This window comes from Lycium ferocissimum, chromosome 8 (genome assembly GCF_029784015.1).
Source record: "Lycium ferocissimum isolate CSIRO_LF1 chromosome 8, AGI_CSIRO_Lferr_CH_V1, whole genome shotgun sequence".
NCBI classification, from domain to species: domain Eukaryota; kingdom Viridiplantae; phylum Streptophyta; class Magnoliopsida; order Solanales; family Solanaceae; genus Lycium; species Lycium ferocissimum.
The window spans coordinates 12,564,660-12,580,879 of NC_081349.1; the positions used below are offsets into that span (position 1 = coordinate 12,564,660).

General features: G+C 33.2%; 1 protein-coding gene across 1 annotated transcript; it reads right to left on the minus strand.

Moving 5' to 3' along the window:
* Positions 1 to 10,721: 10,721 nt before the first annotated feature.
* Positions 10,722 to 16,220, minus strand: LOC132067266 (adenylate kinase 4). The gene is made up of 6 exons (XM_059460447.1): positions 15,886 to 16,220; positions 13,612 to 13,757; positions 13,385 to 13,504; positions 13,138 to 13,305; positions 11,509 to 11,598; positions 10,722 to 11,016 (listed from the first exon to the last, which is right to left on the minus strand). Exons 1-6 carry the CDS (start codon positions 15,986 to 15,988, stop codon positions 10,915 to 10,917), a joined length of 729 nt encoding a protein of 242 aa, XP_059316430.1. The 5' UTR covers positions 15,989 to 16,220; the 3' UTR covers positions 10,722 to 10,914.

Below are 16,220 nucleotides of genomic sequence, written 5' to 3' on the forward strand. Positions count from 1 at the left end.
TTTCAAATTTTAATTTTATATTCTTTTTCTTTTCTTAATTAATTTAATTTTCTTTTATTAATTATATTTACACTAATTAATTTCTAATTAATCAGTAAAATCCTCTAATAATCACATCTTCTTCATCACTAACCATCTCACCAGCCCGATCTCACCGGATCCACCATCTCCGCCACCACCATAGAGAGAAGCATGTGCACTCCCACTCTAATTTTCAAAATACTACCACGAAGCATCCGACCACCGAACCAAATAACACTTTCCCTATTCTCCGAGCTTCAATGACCCCAACCCCAACCCTTTTGGTTCACCCCCATCACCGCCAACCCACCACCGGCGAACTAACTTGGGCGAAAAGACAAAGAAACCAGCCGCCACGACGACCCTCTCCCTTTTTTTTTAGCCTCACTGACCACTGTCCCCCATCCCCTCTATCTTCCTCATCGCTACTTCGGAAAATAAAGAAGAAGGGTTTGGGGGTGGGGTTGGGGGTGAAATGGAAAAGAAGAAGAATAATAAGGGTTTGGGGGTGGGGGTGGGGCTGAAATGAAAAAGAAGAAAAAGAATAAGGGTTTGGGGTGGGGGTGGCGTGAAGGTGGTGGTGGTGATGATGAAATGAAGAAGGAAGGTAGGTTTGGGGGTGAAATGAAGAAGAAGAAGGGTTTTGGGGGGTGGGGGTGGCGTGAAGGCGGTGGTGGTGATGGTGAAATGAAGAAGAAAAAGGGTTTGGGAAGTGGGGATGGAGGTGGCGTGAAAGTGGCAGAAGAGAGGGGTGGGGTGGCAGTGAGAGGAAGAAGAAGAAAAAGGGTTTGGAGGGTGGGGTTGGGGGTGGTGGGAAGGTGGAGGAGAAGGGTGAGGGGGTTGGTGGTGGTGGTTGAATAAAGAAGAAGATGTTGCAAAAAAAAAAATCATTTTTTATTAAAATTTTAAAAAAATTTACTTTAATTTTGACCACTCTCCTATTATTTAATATAATTTGTTTTTGTGCAACATAAGCTTCTAGGGTGGTATTAAATTTACTTTTATGATGTTCGGGTGTGTAATAGATCGCCCGTATAGTTTAAGTGTGATATCGACATTTTGGGTATAGTTTAAGGGTCATTTGATGTATTTTGCCTAAACTAATTTGATTTTACTACATTGTCATCATGTTATTTTAAAGTACATATGTACAGTACTTTATATTTTGGTTATAATTTACCTAGCTTTCTGTATGTATCTTTCAATGACTAATCAGTAAAATATATAAATGGTAAATTTCTTCCAACTTGTTCGGTGCATAAATAACAACCAGCTAAATTGTCCATTTATATGATCCCATGTCACATGTGATCTTCGTTGGTGATGGTTCTTATCATTTTTAATTGTTTTTTCTTGCGTTTTTGATAATTTTTTATTGTGTCAAATGTATCAAAACTCGAAATTGTGATACTTGATATAATCACCTGACTCCTCATTTTGAATAATTGTTTTATGGGAGGCTCGGCTTAATTTCAAACACATTAAATCCAATAGCCAAATTTTGAGAAACTGGTACACCCCATGATCGTTAGTATAATAAATGTGATTGTGCAAAGAGTCGCTCAATTAGTTAAGAGTTTATACTCAAACATCCTGAGAAATTGATCTCGAACAAAAAAGTCAAATAAATTAATCATTCACAATCGTGATTTGGCATAGTAGACACAAAGAATATTCATGAGATCTAGGCATTAAGAGGTTATTTTTTGTGATCATGTGACTTCAACAGTCATCACAAAGGCATAATTTACTCGGCCTTTATAATTGAGAGGAAGTATTCGCGATCGCGAGGATCCTTCCTCCAATATATAAATAAGAAGTCACAAATTAAATTTAAGTATTTATTAATTTTGGCAAAGAAATTTGGTGTGTATTTCCTTTTTAAAAAAAAAATCAATTTCTACTCAAATTATTGAGGTAATGATTTCTTAACACCCTTCAAAGATTATAGTTAATTTCAATTGAATTAAAACTAGAAAGACATATGCTTCTGTCATGCCCCAATCCTGATAAGGCATGATGGGCACCCGACCCTTACTCGTTATACTGGTCCCAAGTCTTTTGGACTCTTAAATCATGAGATGAAATGCATGATGAAAAGCTTTTCAAAACATTCTTTTATCCTTTCAAATAGAGTAAAATTTGTAATCATATGAAATCAGAAAAGTAATGCTTATTGATAACCTGGCCATATAGTTTGCTTACAAGGCTAATGTACCGTATACCCGACTATACGCAAAAGTCTCTAACGTAAAGATATGATATCAAAACCTAAGTTGGGACGGAGGACCCCAACATACCCATAATGTATGTGACTCAGCCATAGAAACACTACGCGGCATCACTCCGAACCGAATGAGTTTACCAATCGGTGAGCACTGGAACATCCTATAGTCAAACTCCGGATAACTTTCATGCAATGCAATATGGGGCCGTGGCATAAGATTACGCGCCCCCGCAGTGGACGTCGGTACGAACAATGTACCGAGTATATAGGGCATAATCAATAACATAATGGAAACACGAGAAATAACATAAGATAGAAAAGTCATGGGATGAAAGAGCCATTTATACCTCTAGCAACGTTCATCACATTTACTTACCCTCTTTCTAATGGGAAACTTCCATTTCATACATTTATACATATAGTAGTATCATACCCGACCATGAGGTTCTAGGTGTACCCGACCATAAGGTTCGTGTTATACATACCGGCTCCCACCACTCGGTGTCATCCGTACCCAAGCTCAGCCGGTGGTGTGCGCACAATAGACATCGTGCTCGGCCACATAAGCTCGATGTTATATAATAGCCATACATACTTATATATATATATATATATATATATATATATATATATATATATATATATATATATATATATATATAAACATAGGTGTGCTTAAGTCGCGTCAACATCATCATCATCCTTATCATTATTACTATTATCATCATCGTTATTGTCATCATCACCTTGAAGAACTTTCACTGAAGGTATCTCAAAATATCAAAAGTCATGAACATTCTAGAATTTCTAGGAATAGGACGTTGCGAATATCTTAGATGGCATCCCTAGAATTTATCTTGTCATCATAATCGTTATCATTATCATCACAAGAAACATTGTCAACAATATCAAGAGAATCTCGAGGGTCATTAGCTTACACCATTTATAGGAATAGGAATAGCGTGAATATCTCGTATAGATGCAAAATGAGGAAAACATGCCTTAAGAAAGAAGGGTTAGCCTTACATACCTCTTCGTCTTCTTAACTACTTAGCGTTCACCGTCGAAGCTCGGAAAATCTACATTTAGAAGGATTCATACCATAGTTAAGCCTTAGTGATACTCTTAAATTCAAACTAGAATAATTCATGAGTTAATGAAAATTGGGCAGCATTTCCCCTATTTCGTCGACTTCCATCATATTACCAAACAACTCTTAAACAACCATAATAACATCCACAATATTATAATCAAGTAATCACACTCCATTAAGCCTTCAAAATTCATCCTTATATTTAACTTATACTAACAACTACATATCAACCCTTTGCCCATTTTCATACAACACTTCCTCATCATTATGATTTCCTTCCATAACAAGATTATACCCATATTATACTAAGAATCATAACTCACATTAGCTCACTACTCAAAATATCATAAAAGCTACATTTACATCTACTTTTCTACTTTCTTCTTCTACCCAAGTTGTTCAACAACCAAGCATTCTTGATAACATGAAATAAGCATGAAAACTAACCTTTTATCTCATAAGAATGGGCTTTGGAGCAAGATATCACCTTGGGTGAAAACCCTAGCTTCAATACTCAAGTTGTTCTTGAAGTCTATTAACCCTAGTAAGCCTTCCAACACATGAACACCTTAAATCTTTAAATCTTGCTATTTGATCTTGATTTCTCGAACTTGTGGAAATGTGGGAAATGAAATAAAAGAACAAGGGATCTATTTATACAAAACAAATAAAGCGCCTATGGACTTATACGACGGACCCGTATAATATTATACGGTCCGTAAAAGTGGACCGTATAACACCACCATGAAAATACCCTTTTCGTAAGGGTCATGTTATACGGACCTCCTTATACGGATCGTATAAGTGGTCGTATAACTGCGGTTATCACCGAAACTTTCCCTCGTTGATTCGTTTGACTTCCAATCCTTGTGGAACCTCCTTGGCACTTATATAACACCTCATTAACCATACAATAGGCCTTATAGCATCCCCTCAAGACAGTACCAAATATATATTAGCTCAATTGTAGCGAAAACCTTTCCGAACACAACTTACACTTCACTTCCTTCAACAAACTAGATTTCACATATTCATATGACTTCAAAAATCTTAAAGTATGCACTTTAAGCTATCTAATACTTCTATTAATCTTGTAAGGACTTCATAATCACCTCAAGCTCACATTAGCCTATTCACAAGGCAATAAATCCGGAATTTCCGAGGTGTAACAGCTTCACCCTTAATTTCAATCGAATTTAAATCATAAAGACATGAGTATCGACGAGTGAAATTGAGAACTGTAATACTAGTTTCCTAAATAGGTATTTTGAGAGAGTAATTGAACTCTAATTAGATATTTATAATCGTGACCTTATGGATTCTATAATTTATCTTGTAATAGATAAGTTTGGCTGAGATAATGTTTTGGTTCCCTCTCCGTTGACCCTGATTATGTTTGATCTAAAAATATGTGATTGACTCGACTAGTATGGCTCTTTTTTTTCTTTCTAAAACTGATTTGTATTGATCAAACAACAGTCAGTTGTACTAAGCATTGAGAAGCCTCTTTGACAACCCAACATGGGAAGTTCCCAAATCAGGAGACTTCGAGAAATAGTGATAAAGTTAACTTTGCTACTCTATGACTACACGTATTAGCACATCTACTTATATATAAAAAGGCTATATCGTCTAGATAACGCCTGAGATGCCAGATATCTTCACACACAGTTAGTACATCCTAACAGGGAGCGATTCTCCTATTAAGCATTTGAGTCATAGTCGATGATCTGATAATATTTTTATATTCTTCCATCCATGCTCCACCACAATCTGGATTGCTTTGCGAATCGCCAACGCTTCAACTATCACGGTTTCTCCAACAAAATGAATTGGACTATCATAGGCATGAAGCACGTCTCTATTAGCCTTCAAGGCTACTGTTGCAATACTCGTCTTTCGAGTATTTTGAAAAACACCTACCTCAACATACAACAATAAATGTTTTGGAGAAAAAGTTAGTGAAGTGGGATTAGTCACAACTTGCCTCTCCCGTCCCATCGTGTTTGCACTATTGCTTATATCTGTAAACTCGTTAAAATCAGATAAAGCTTTTGATAAAATTTCAGCATCACTCCACAACAAGGAATTAAACACATAATCATTTCTAGCTTTCCATATCATCCATAAGATAGATACTGATAATTGCAATAAAGTATTAGTATCGGGAAAAGTTTTATTATCCAAATATAATTCATACCACCATGCCGAAAAGTTCGAGATAAGGTTCAAGTCAGGCCAAAGGATAGGACTTCTTTTCCACACATTAACGGATATAGAACATTTGAAAAACATGTGTTCCATAGTTCGTTCCATTCCACAGATAGGACAAGTTGAATCTATGGTGCTGATTCTCCCCGCAGTAGTGTTCCTAACTGGTAAGGTATTTAGAATGCACTTTCGCACAAAATGTTTCAATTTATTTTTAATCTTCATGGACCAAAGTTGATTCTAGAAGGATTTAGGGAAGTAGTGGGAACTACTTTCAGGTCGACTAACCAAACTTCTATTATTTGAAAGGACAAGTTTTGCTAGATGATAACCAGATCTCACTTCATACTTACCGGAGTTTGTAAAGTGCCAAATAAGTTTATCATTGCTACCCCTGATAGCTATTGAAATAGCTAGGATTGTATTGACATCATCCTAGTTAAATAAAGTATTCAGAAATTGGGTGTTCCAAGAATTTGTATTAGGATCTATTAAGTTTGATGACACTTTTAAGTTATGTGGAACCAATATAGTAAACGGATAAAATGAGCTGTCTCTTGATAACCATGGATCTTTCCATACTCTCACTGATGCATCATTGGATATATTCCATCTCACACCTTTGACTAAGAGGTCACGTCCCCATAAAATGCTCCTCCAAACTCAAGAACTATACAAATGACCTTGTACATGTAAGAAAGACTCATTTGGAAAATAATTGCTCTTTAGTACTTGAGAGACTAGTAAGTCAGGTTCAGTCAAAATTCTCCAAGGTATTTTGGCTAGAAGAGCCATGTTAAAAGTTTTTGAGTCCCGAAATGCTAAGCCACCTCTAAACTTCTGTTCACAAAATTTTTTCCATCTTTCAAAATGCATTTTCCGCTTCTCATCATTTTGACCCCATTAATCAATATTGTGATGACCCCATTAATCAATATTTCGTATAGATTGAGGTCATTGAACGTCGGTCGGTTGAGGGGTGATTCTTTATTTATTAATATTTTGTATAATTAAATGGAGGTCAAGAGTGATTCAAACGTTTTTTTATATTGATATTTTGTATAATTAAATGGAGGCCAAGAGTGATTAAGAAGTTTCACGATAGAGTGATTAAGAAGTTTCACGAATAAGTAAACCTTGAATGCTTGTTTTTCCAATAGTATGATTTATAACTCGTATAAATATTTGAAATTGGTCTTAAATACCTAGTATATTGAGTCTCCAAATGGTATGATAGTTTCACATAAACGTGAAAGTTGATAGAAGAAACTCAAAAGATCATGCTTTAGCTCAAAACAATAAACAATTCTTGAGCTAAAAGATGATAGTTTTGGTTTCTATGATCATTTGACTTTCTTTATCTATGTGAAAACATTATATTATTTGAAGATTCAAACAGTTTTATATTGTTCCATAATTTTCTTAATTTTTTAAATCATTATAGCGATATTAAATTGTAGTAGATTTTTTCAGTAGTTTATAAATGTAAAAAATTTATTTTAAAAAGTATGAAGCCGAAGTTACATCGAAAATCAAGTACTTTGACCATTACATAAATTAAAGAGATAAGGGTAAAACACACCATAACTATCATTTTTTTTTTTTTAGTTTCATACCTAATCTATCAATATCTAGTTTGCAAAACACACACCTGAATTAAATGGGCGAACTCACTCTTCAAAAGGCAAGTGAAGCTGAAATTTTCTCAAAATATTTGTCCACATGGCATAAGTAATGCTATGGTGGCACCTAAATGGAAATTAAAAAATAATATTTTTTTTATAAAAAAAACTCTATATATTTTTTTAAAACTGCATTATTTTTTATTTAAAAAAATTAGCATTTTTTTTAAAAAAACGAATCTGGATTTAAAAAAAAAAATTGAAAAAAAAAATTGTAAAAAAATATCAAAAAGTCAGAAAAAAAAATGATTTAAAAAAATGGAAACGTTGATTTTTTTTTTAAATGTGAAAAATAAATAATCAGTTTTCTTATTTTTTTTTTAAATAACTTTTTCATTTTTTAAACTATTTATTTATTTTTTATAATTTTTAATATTTTTTTACAGAAATTATTAATTTATAATTTTTTTTAATTTCCATGTAGGTGCCATTGTGACATTATTTATCCACGTGGATAACACTTGGCAACATTTTTATATAAAATGGAGAGTGTAGATCACATGCCATTCAAGAATAATTTGAGGTGTGTTTTGCAAACTAGATAGTGATAATTTAGGTAGTTTCTCAACCTTCTGATAGTTTGCATTATGAAACTCAAAAAATAGTGATAGTTGGAGTGTGTTTTTGACCCTTACCTCTAAATTAAAACAGTGATAACAAATTGTTAATTACATTGTATTTGATGACTGATGAGTAATTTAAAGTGGGGTGTGCCTCCGTAGTCCATCCTAACAAGTTCCGGTCTATTATTAATAGTAATAATTTGTTAAATAAAAAATTTGCTTTACCAATTCGTCCATGATTTCTCAGTTTTTTCATAAAAGAAAAGAGTACCTCCAATAAAAATTATATAAATCACATTATTTGTTGTGAGAAATAAATTTGAATTTGAAATTTTATATAAATAAACATTTCGATTACCAAAATGTAGTAGCATTGAAAATATGAAGAAAAAAGAACTTTATTATACTATTTAACTTTTTCTTGTACTAGTAATACATAAAGAACCATACATGCAAATTGAGTTAAATAATAAGATAATCAGAGTTGCTCAAGTTGTTGAGTGTTGAAATCACTTGGTTGTGGAACTTGTTGATGAGGAAGGCCTTTGATACTTCCTTCTTCTACTTGTTCTTGAATTTTCTGGTCTGAAAAAACAGTTTTACCTTGATCATATTGGGTTCTTGCACTATCTTGGGGTTTGGTCTTGTCGTCAATTTCATGTTTCATTTGCTCTACACAGTCTGTTTCCTTGTGCTTGTTTTCTTCCATGGCAATATTGTTGTTTGTTAGTAATGATAATTGCCATTAAAACTAAGTTACTTTAATAGTGTTAAAAGCCAACATTTTAATTGAACGGAGCTTTGCCACCAGATCCCCACGTAACGCGACATTTTGAGACGTGCTGGTGTCTTGCTTTGGCTACGTGGTGTGGTGATAATGCCACTCGACGTGGCAAATTGATTATAACAGGTTATTATTTTTAAAAAAATTAAAATTGCAGCATGTGAAATATAAAAAATCATATACTCCCTTTATGTCAGTTATGTGATATTTCTTGTTTTCTGACTGTTAATTTAATCAATCTTTAAAGTTAAATAGGATTAGAACAATTTAATATTTCAAAATTATATGAAAAGTATTATTAGTAGCTATTCTTTCCTGTTAATATGATGAAAAAATACGTTTTAAAATGTCGGTGAAAGTTTATTATATGAAAAGGTGAAAAATACTCTCCAAAAATTAGAATAGGGGGAGTAATTATTGTAAATCAATTTTATCCGATATAGCAAATAATTTTATACTTGCACAAAAGATAAACTTTTAATAAGAGTAAAATATATATATTGATAGAAATATATGTGCACAAAAGTTGCAATAATCGATTATAATTGCTAATTACTTTATTTTTGAAGTTATCTTATCATGCTAAATATTAGAAGTTAGTTGCATTACAAATCAATTTAACATAATAGTGCAATTTTTTTGTTACATTATTAGTATAGAGAACATAAGCTCTTCTTTAAATATTATGTAAGGAAATATTATCTTGGGGTTGTCGTTCAAACTCAGATTCGTGATAAGGTAAGGTAATTTGATTATGGCAATGGATGCATGTTACCTTTACCAAGTTATAAAATGCGTTTTGAACGTTTTGAAATTGCAATGTATAAGCAAAAAGATTTCCTTCAAATTGCTTCAAGAATCTAATGCGCGTTACACATTGACTGAATATTTTTCAGCAGCTCTCTTTAGGTTCTCATTAGTACATCATCGATATTTTGATCATTTTCATTCAAAATATGGCTTATGGTGAGGAGCATTTGAACCAAGTGGATTAACTTTGCATTATTTTGATTAAAAGATAAAGCGCACCATTACGAACCGACATATAGTGCCCTATTACCCCCTAAACTTATTTAAAAACTAATAATTATCCCCAAACGCCGACGCCCACTTCATATGAGAGCCGACATACATACATGTGTCTTTATTTGTTTTCTTTTTTTTTAAATGTCAATTTTTTTTTAAAATAAAAATAAAAACTGAATTTTCATTAAAAAAAAATGAGTTTTAAAATCTTTTTTTTAATTTGAAAATTTGATTTTTTTTAAACCCATTTAAAAAAAAAAAAAAAAAAATTGAAAACATGGATTAAAAACTGAATTTTCTTTTAAAAAAAGTGATTTTTACAACCCATTTTAAAAAAAAAATTGAAATTTTGATTTTTTTTTTTTTAAAACCCGTTTTTGAAAAATCGAAAAATGATTTTTTTTTTAAATATGGAAAAATGGATTTGTTAAAAATATGGAAAACTTGATTATTTTTTTAAAATGTCTTAAAAAATCTTGATTTCGTTTTTCTTAGGACACTTTTATTTTTCAAATAAAATCCGAAAAATATATCGAATTTTTATAAAATTTTGAAAAAATTAATTATTTTCTTAACATGTGGAAAACCCGTTTTTTAAAACTAAATGTGGAAGACTAGATTTATTTTCAAATTTTTAAGAAAATGCGTATTTTTAAGAAAAAAAAAATTAAGTTTTCTTTCACTCTCTCAAAAGTGGAAACAATCGCAAGCAGTGGTAATCCCTAGTTAATATATCTAGATAAAATAATACTATACATCAAAATTAAAAAACCTTACGTGTAAATAGATTGGATCTCTTTTCAAGTACAATCGCTCCCTAGTTAATATTCCAAATATATATCATATTTACTAATGACCATAATTCCAAGAGAATGCACTCCAATAAAACTTAATATTCTAATTCCACCTGTTGTCTGGAAAAGGAATATATTACCATACAATTAACCAATTTCGAAAAATCCTCTTGAAGCATCGATTATGGGGATGCATTCATGTATGAATCTAAAATTTGCAACAATACTCGAACATAATTCTTAAATCACATATTCTAAAGGCAGAATCAATTAATGAATCAACTATGCTCAAATCCCAAATCAGCATTTGGCTACATGAATCATTCCAAATGTGGATTTATTTCTAAAATTATTAGCAAAATCTGGATACCCAAACAAACAATAATTCCTCAGGGACTTGCACAAGAAAGCCGGATGAGAAAACAAAAAAATCAGAAGTGTCTTTGTTTTGTTGATAGTACATCAGATTTAAAGAAACCAATGTCTCAATTTTCTTGTGATAGATAGCCCTTTTCAAGAAGATAACACATTCTCAACCTCAGATGTAACTTCCTTTGGTGGTTTTTCAGCCTGAAGGCTTGCAACAACACCCTTGGTGGAATAATAATTGATCACCTGCATTATCAAACAATTTAAAAAGGTCACTGACAAAGAAGAATGACACACATAAACTTGACATCTTCTTTTTTGCATGCAAAAAGCACATATATTTAGAAACTTTTCTCATAAAATGCTGAAAGGTAAACGTTCACTTAACAAAGTTTTTCATACCCGAATGGATAGATTATAAGATATTTGTGCATCTATTGCTAATTGGTAATTGCTATATACATTGTTAATCCACTTTTCACAGTAAGTAATTCTACATCTTTGTTTCAGGATACTTTTAAGCGCACTCAGGGATACTTTAAAATCTAAATACACATCTTTATCAGGATAGTCATCCTACTGTCGAGGACATCCGAATTAATTTTGTTAGAAATAAGAACTAGATAATTTCTCTACAGTACGTTACAGGTAAAGACAAATTCTAAAATCCTGATCATTCTTACTGTAAAGTATAAAACAGACAAGTTATAATACTAAGAATGAACTGTAAAAACAAACCGGCTCAGTTTGACGGTGAAATGCATCTAGCCTTGATTTGAGAACCTCAGCAGTATCATCTTTCCGTTGAATTAAAGGCTCTCCAGTGACCTGTACGCAGAAAGATACTTCAGTAAAACGCTCAAGATATTTTGGAATAACTAACATTATTTATCATCTTTAACTACAGCATGAACTCAGATACATTACCGTTTCTTCTGAGAAATACTACAGAACAACAAGTACGGATCAAAAATTGAGTTTTTCTTTTTTTTTTTTTTTTTTTTTTTTTTTTTTGCCATCCACCCTGGCTTTCACCTCCAGTGGTGATGGGGGGTTTGCCTACTATTGTGACTAGGTTGCTTTATGTTAGTTTGAATTTCTGAATTCCAATTGTTAGAATATCCATATACACAGAGAGAGGATATCGCTGTAAGCATTGTCTATTACATATCTCCGTCTATGCAGCATAACTGAAGGGTTGAGGTTGTCTTCATAACTTAACAGGGAAACGGTTAACCGTTGGCACAGTTTCTAAAAGTGAAAAGCGCAAATAATTGACGGTTTATAAGGGTTAAAAGGAAAAGAAAGGAGTAAAGTGCAAAGCTTCTTTGAAATGAAGCACACAATTTACGAAAAATTAAAAGATATCAAACGCATATTAACTATCAGCATCAAATTTATAGTTATGGCAAATATTAGTCCTAACTTCTGAAAGTTGAGATTCAAAAAACCCACTGGTTCTTTTGGACCACTATGTGTGTCATTATTTTGAAGCACCCATCTCGCTGAAGCAATAACCCTTCGCTTTCCGTTGCTTCATCGCTTTAAGCAACCAGGCGATTGCTTTTTACAACACTCCTCGTTGGACATGAAAGACATAATACCAATAACCTTTTTAAAGCCAAAACTAAGTCATCTTGCCAGGTACTTCATTAGAAAACTTTAGGGTCACAGACTACACTCCCTTCAGCTAATTATCGAACAAGTCAAAGGTGCCTTAAGAGAGAGCTTCCTAAGCAAGTAAATGAACTCGGCAAAAACCCTAATAACACACATAAACTCCCTATTGTTTGATAGGGTGTATTAGATAGAATAATGCCGGTATTAAATTTAGTACAATGTTTGGTTGCAAATTTAAGTCTAGTAGTATTATTTATACACCCTATTCAATACTATTGTTATACATAGTAAGCCATGGCATTAACAATACCAGTACTATTCTTATACTTATACACCCTATTTAGTACAATATAAACATTATGTAATGCGTGTTATTTTAATACAACAAACCAAACAGTCAATAAGAAATAATGTAAACATAACAAATCCCATCATTACTAATCACAGGATAACTTGTCTTCGAACCAAACGACCCCTATATATTATCTTTAGAAACTAGATAAGGAAACAATACACTTCATGGTATTAATTGCCACTTCTGGTTTAGAAAGCTGACCTCCCAGAAAATTTCTCCACAGTTTAGCAACAATGGAGAGGTCAGATTTTAATTACCAACAAGGATAATTTGTTTTTAGCAAATGTATATAAAGCGAGAAAGAAAATGCAGTCACTAGAGGTATGACAACCATACTTTGCCATTCACATAAAAGATAATCCGTAAAAACAAATTGCAACTTAGCAACTTACATCATCGACACCAGGAACTTTTGGGGGCTGGAATTTGGTGTGGTAAGTTCTACCACTTGAAGGGTGAATCCACCGGCCCGTGATCCGCTCTTCCAAGATTGCATCATCAATTGCAAAATTGAGCACCTTATCAATCTTGGCCCCCTGCTTCTGAAGCATCTCATCTAGCTGTATCCCAACAAAATTAAAATTTAGAACATGACTAAGATGAAGTCAACATGCAAAAGATTTCATAGTTTTGGACAACCTTTTCTGCTTGAACCACTGTCCTTGGGAAACCATCAAGAATGAAGCCCTTTTGACATGAAGGTTTCTTCATTGCTTCATCAATTATACCAACAACTAAGTCATCAGACACAAGCTCACCCTGTAAAAGTCACCCAAAAAAGACATGATTCACCAAAAAGAAAAAAAAAGTACTTGAAATAACATTAGGATGTCATTTCATATCTCCAAAATCTAACTGGCACTTACTTTGTTCATAGCTTCTTTGGCCTTAATCCCAAGTGGAGTTTTAGCAGCAACAGCAGCTCTGAGCATATCACCCGTGGCCAAATGGCACAAGCAATATTCATCTTTAATGATAGGAGATTGTGTACCCTTTCCGGATCCCGGTGGACCTGCCATTAGTTTCACAATGTTAATACTAACTTTGAAATTGACTTATCACTTCATTACCACAATCGATGACAATCTTTTTCATGTTGTTTTAACGGAGAACTACCCGAAAGGAGTACATATTATGAAAAATTGAATCGAGAACTGGTAACATAGCAATGACAAAGAAGCCAGGTGAACACTTTGCCAAATATGCCAATGCTTTGCAAGGAGAATGTTACACGAGATACACTTTGCACAAGAAGATTGTCAAAGTACAAGTCGAAAAGACAACACTTGTTTTTGATCTTGCATTTCAATACAGTAGCTGCATTTATAAAAGCACAAAATTAACAAAATTAGCTGCTTTAGCAGATTGTAGCTAACTTTTCAAAAACAAAAGTTTCCTGCTACCCGCTGTATATATCAGTGTTTTTAAAAGCGAAAAGCACATAAAAATAACAAGGTCCATGGAGCTTTAAGCGAGGGCATAATTTACAAAAAAAAAAAAGTTATATGAATTTCTTTTTTTCTTTTTTTAAGGAAGGTAACAGTTAATAAGGTATATGAATTTTAGTACTATAGTAATCAGACTGCAATTACAAAAGTAATTTCAACATCCAACAACAACATACCCAGTGTAATCCCACAAGTGGGGTTTGGGGAGGGTAGGATGTACGCAGACTTTACACCTACCTTTGCTGTATATGGAGGTTGCTTTTTTTGTAAGGAATTTTTTTTTTATAAAGACCTTTGCGGGATAAAGAGGTTGTTTTTTTTTTTTTTTTTTTACAAGGAATATTTTTTTGATAAGGACCTTAGTGGGATAAAGAGGTTGTTTCCGGTAGACCCTCGGCAATATCCAATATACAATAATCTAAATTGCTTGGACTCGAGTGCGGGTGTTCGATACGGGTGCAAATCTAGAGGTCGAATCCTTCATGATCTAAATTTTAAGACTTGGGGGTATGGATAGGGGTGCTGGGATTCGGCTAAAAGTAATTCAAATAGCTAAAAGTAGAGTTATAAAAGTATGCACAAATTATGGTGGACTATTTAGAAGGAAAAGAATGCACAAAATTTTGAGAGCAAGTTCGAATCTGTAATTATTATTGTAATTATTATTAAGTACAGATGCATCTCCTTACTGTTTTTGGTGTAACATGGCTATTGCAAATGATATAGACGTGTAAAATGGCTATTGCAATAGCTCTAGCTTTTGTTTTGATTTCAGAATTCATTGCTTGTCTCAAATTTCTCTATCGATTTTGGTCAAAGTAACCAAAATCGTTTGACCAAATCGGGCACCGATCCCACACCCTCGTCGTGTCGACAAAGGTGCGGCACCAAAAGTGAAGAGTCCGAACAACTTAGACAATAATACGATAATAATCCAACTAATCAAAATTGAGATTCAAAGAACCAACCGATTCACGTTTAAATCACTTTGCACATGTTGTTTGAAGCACACATCTCTCTGAAGCTCATGGCTTCACCCATGAAGCGATAACCCCTCGCTTCATCGCGATGGCTTTTAATAACACTGGTAAATATCTGATCTATTAAAAAAGATTGCAGCTTTATTCATTTATCCGTTCCCCTGTAGGCAAGAACTCGAGCATTACCAAATTCATTCAGCTAAAATACTCTTAAATTCAGTAAGATACAGTTTAAAGTTCTCATCAAGCAACTAACATAGCACTCTTTCCACTTTAGTGTGTTCCAATCAAAATAACTTAAATGTGATATTTTCTCAATCAAACTAACTTTCAACCAACAAACAACAACAAAATACCCAACTTTCCACGTGACATGTTTAAAGCAGAAGATTAAAGGGCATTTTTGTTCATTCTACGTATCGATCACAAGATTCAAAAGCATTTTTTACTTTTTTAAACTCCGAGTCAAGTCAAACCAGACAAACATATTGAAACTGAGTGAATAAAAAAAAATATATATTACAAATATATATGGTATGTCATAATCTTAACAGCCGAGGCAGATCCTTTAAGTTTGATGGGTTCAATTCTTAAGTTCTTTAAGACTAAACGCATTACACTTTTCAAATTGTGGGTTCAAAGTTCATACATTTTGAAATGCTGGGTTCAATTGAACTACAAAGGAAAGTAAGATAAGAGGAGACAAAAGTACCAATGAGAATGAGACGTTTGTCAGGCTTAGAAGAACATCTCAAACGTCTTAGAACTTCAGACATAAGGCTTTCTGTAGGAACATCTTCCAATGAGCTTGCCATTTTTCTCCTGCCTAGGTTGTTTTTTTTTTTTTTTTTTTTTTTTTTTTTTTTTTTTGGGTAGTTCTTGTAATGAATTCTTGGTTTGGTAGATAATAGAGAGGGTTAGGTACACCAACCTATGGTATGGATGCACAAAAAAATGATTCTGTATGTGTGTGTGTAATGACTTTGTAACGGCAACAAGGGGCAGGCAACAAGGAGAGGGATAATAATAGAAAAAGTAGAGCAAAGT